General features: G+C 39.4%; 1 protein-coding gene across 1 annotated transcript; it reads right to left on the minus strand.

Moving 5' to 3' along the window:
* Window positions 1-265: 265 nt before the first annotated feature.
* BDNF (brain derived neurotrophic factor) lies at window positions 266-1,744 on the minus strand. Its single transcript, XM_081315195.1, has one exon. It carries the CDS (start codon window positions 1,727-1,729, stop codon window positions 989-991), a length of 741 nt encoding a protein of 246 aa, XP_081171321.1. The 5' UTR covers window positions 1,730-1,744; the 3' UTR covers window positions 266-988.
* Between the last annotated feature and the right edge of the window lie 242 nt (window positions 1,745-1,986).

Here is a 1,986-nt window from a genome sequence, read left to right on the forward strand (position 1 = left end):
GACTGATGCTTTTGCTTCCCAAGATAAGAAGATCCCATATGCATGAACCCGAACATGAAATAATGTGTTAGAAGCCAGCACTTGTCAACCTGGTGACCTCCGTACGTGCTGCAAATGCAGCTTTAAGTGGGGATTCTGGGAGATGCACTCTCCACATAGCTGAAGGATGGAAAAGGCTGTTACAAGCAAAGTTCAAGGAATCCCCTTGGTCTGTAACCAAAATGGGAGGGTAGCTTGTAGTGTAGACTAGAAAAGAGCACGGGGCAGAAGATCGACATTGACTTTTTTAGTTGCCTCTTCTTTATTATTTTTTTCAGTAGTCTGATTTGATATTGCAAACACCTTCACAACATACAAAAAAGAAACAAAAAAAAAATCCCAAATTTGTTTCTCCAGAACATATATGTCAATGGCAGGGAGAAGGGTCTCTCCTATTTTCAAACCATGTGGGAATTTTAAACTTAAAAAAAAAAGTCAACAGGAAAACTATGACAACAGCACCTTGACATTATTTTAATTCCAACGCTACCAGAATTTAAAAGCAGTTAACAGATATACTGTAATACTAACAGGAATAAAGATACTTACTGTCTAAAATGTAAACGGAATGTTTTGGTTCAATTTTTTTTTCCGGAAAGAGGACAGTTTATCATCAATTCACAATTGAAGCAGCATGCAATTTTATTTTTTTAATTTTTTTTTTAAGTTTTCAATTCTTGGCAACGGCAACAAATCACAATGTTAGAGGAATGTAATGCAATTTTGTTTGTTTTCAAAGTTGTGCGCAAATGGATTTTTTTTCCTTTTGTTCCCTTTTAGGTAATGGACATGTTCAATAAATAGATTGTGGAACCACGGTACTGTATAAACTTCCTTTATACATGCAGTCCATAAAATTATTTTCTTTCTTACTGAATAATTTACCCTGTTATGTATATATACAAATAGATAATTTTTGTCTCAATATAATCTATCCAACATGAATCCACTATCTCCCCCTTTTTATGGTCAGTGTACAAACACAGGAAGTGTCTATTCTTATAAAGCGCCATCCAACTCTCTTTTTGTTATCCATGGTGAGAGCGCGGACGTAAGACTGAGTAGTTCGGCACTGGGAATTCCAGTACCTCTTGTCTATGCCTCTACAGCCTTCTTTTGCATAACCCTTCGTGCTGCACTTGGTCTCATAAAAATATTGCTTCAGTTGGCCTTTGGGCACTGGGACTTTTTCCAGGACCGTAACCGTTGCTCCAGACATGTCTACTGCAGTCTTTTTTTCAGCTGCTGTCACCCACTCACTAGTACTGTCACACACGCTCAGCTCCCCACGGCGAGCAGGGTCAGAATGGCGCCGGACCCTCATGGACATGTTTGCAGCATCCAAATAGTTTTTATACTCCTCAAGCAGGAAAAGCAGAGGAGGCTCCAAAGGCACTTGACTGCTTAGCATCACTCGTGATGAGTACAAGTCTGCATCCTTGTTTTCTTTGCTGGGCTGAATGACCTGCTGCTCATCCAGGAGCTCCTCAATGACGTGTTCAAAAGTGTCTGCCAAAGATGTTAATCCTCTGGTGGCATCATTGGGCCCACTGAGGGTCTCCAGATTTCCCTGTGTCCGAAGACCAGGATAAGCCAAGCTGCCTTGTCCTCTGATACTAACTTCCTTCATGGGGGCAGCTTTCATGCAACTCAAGTATGAAATAACCATAGTAAGGAAAAGGATGGTCATCACTCTTTTCACTTGGTGGAACTGTTAAAGAGAAGAAAAAAGAAATGGAAAATAAATTGAAAACAAATACTTTTTTTAAAAAAATTGTGAGTGACAAAGATATACATCAGTTGTTTACTTTTCACAACAGTTGGAAAAAGCTAGACATCTATTCATCTTTCTACGATCTGGTAGTTTCAAGATGGATTGGGACTGCTACTGCCAGAATTGCAACTCAGCACAGAATACTCACTGGCAAAATTTCCATGAGTTGCAAT

Source organism: Vipera berus (genome assembly GCF_964194415.1).
Source record: "Vipera berus genome assembly, chromosome: 1".
Taxonomy (NCBI): Eukaryota; Metazoa; Chordata; class Lepidosauria; order Squamata; family Viperidae; genus Vipera; species Vipera berus.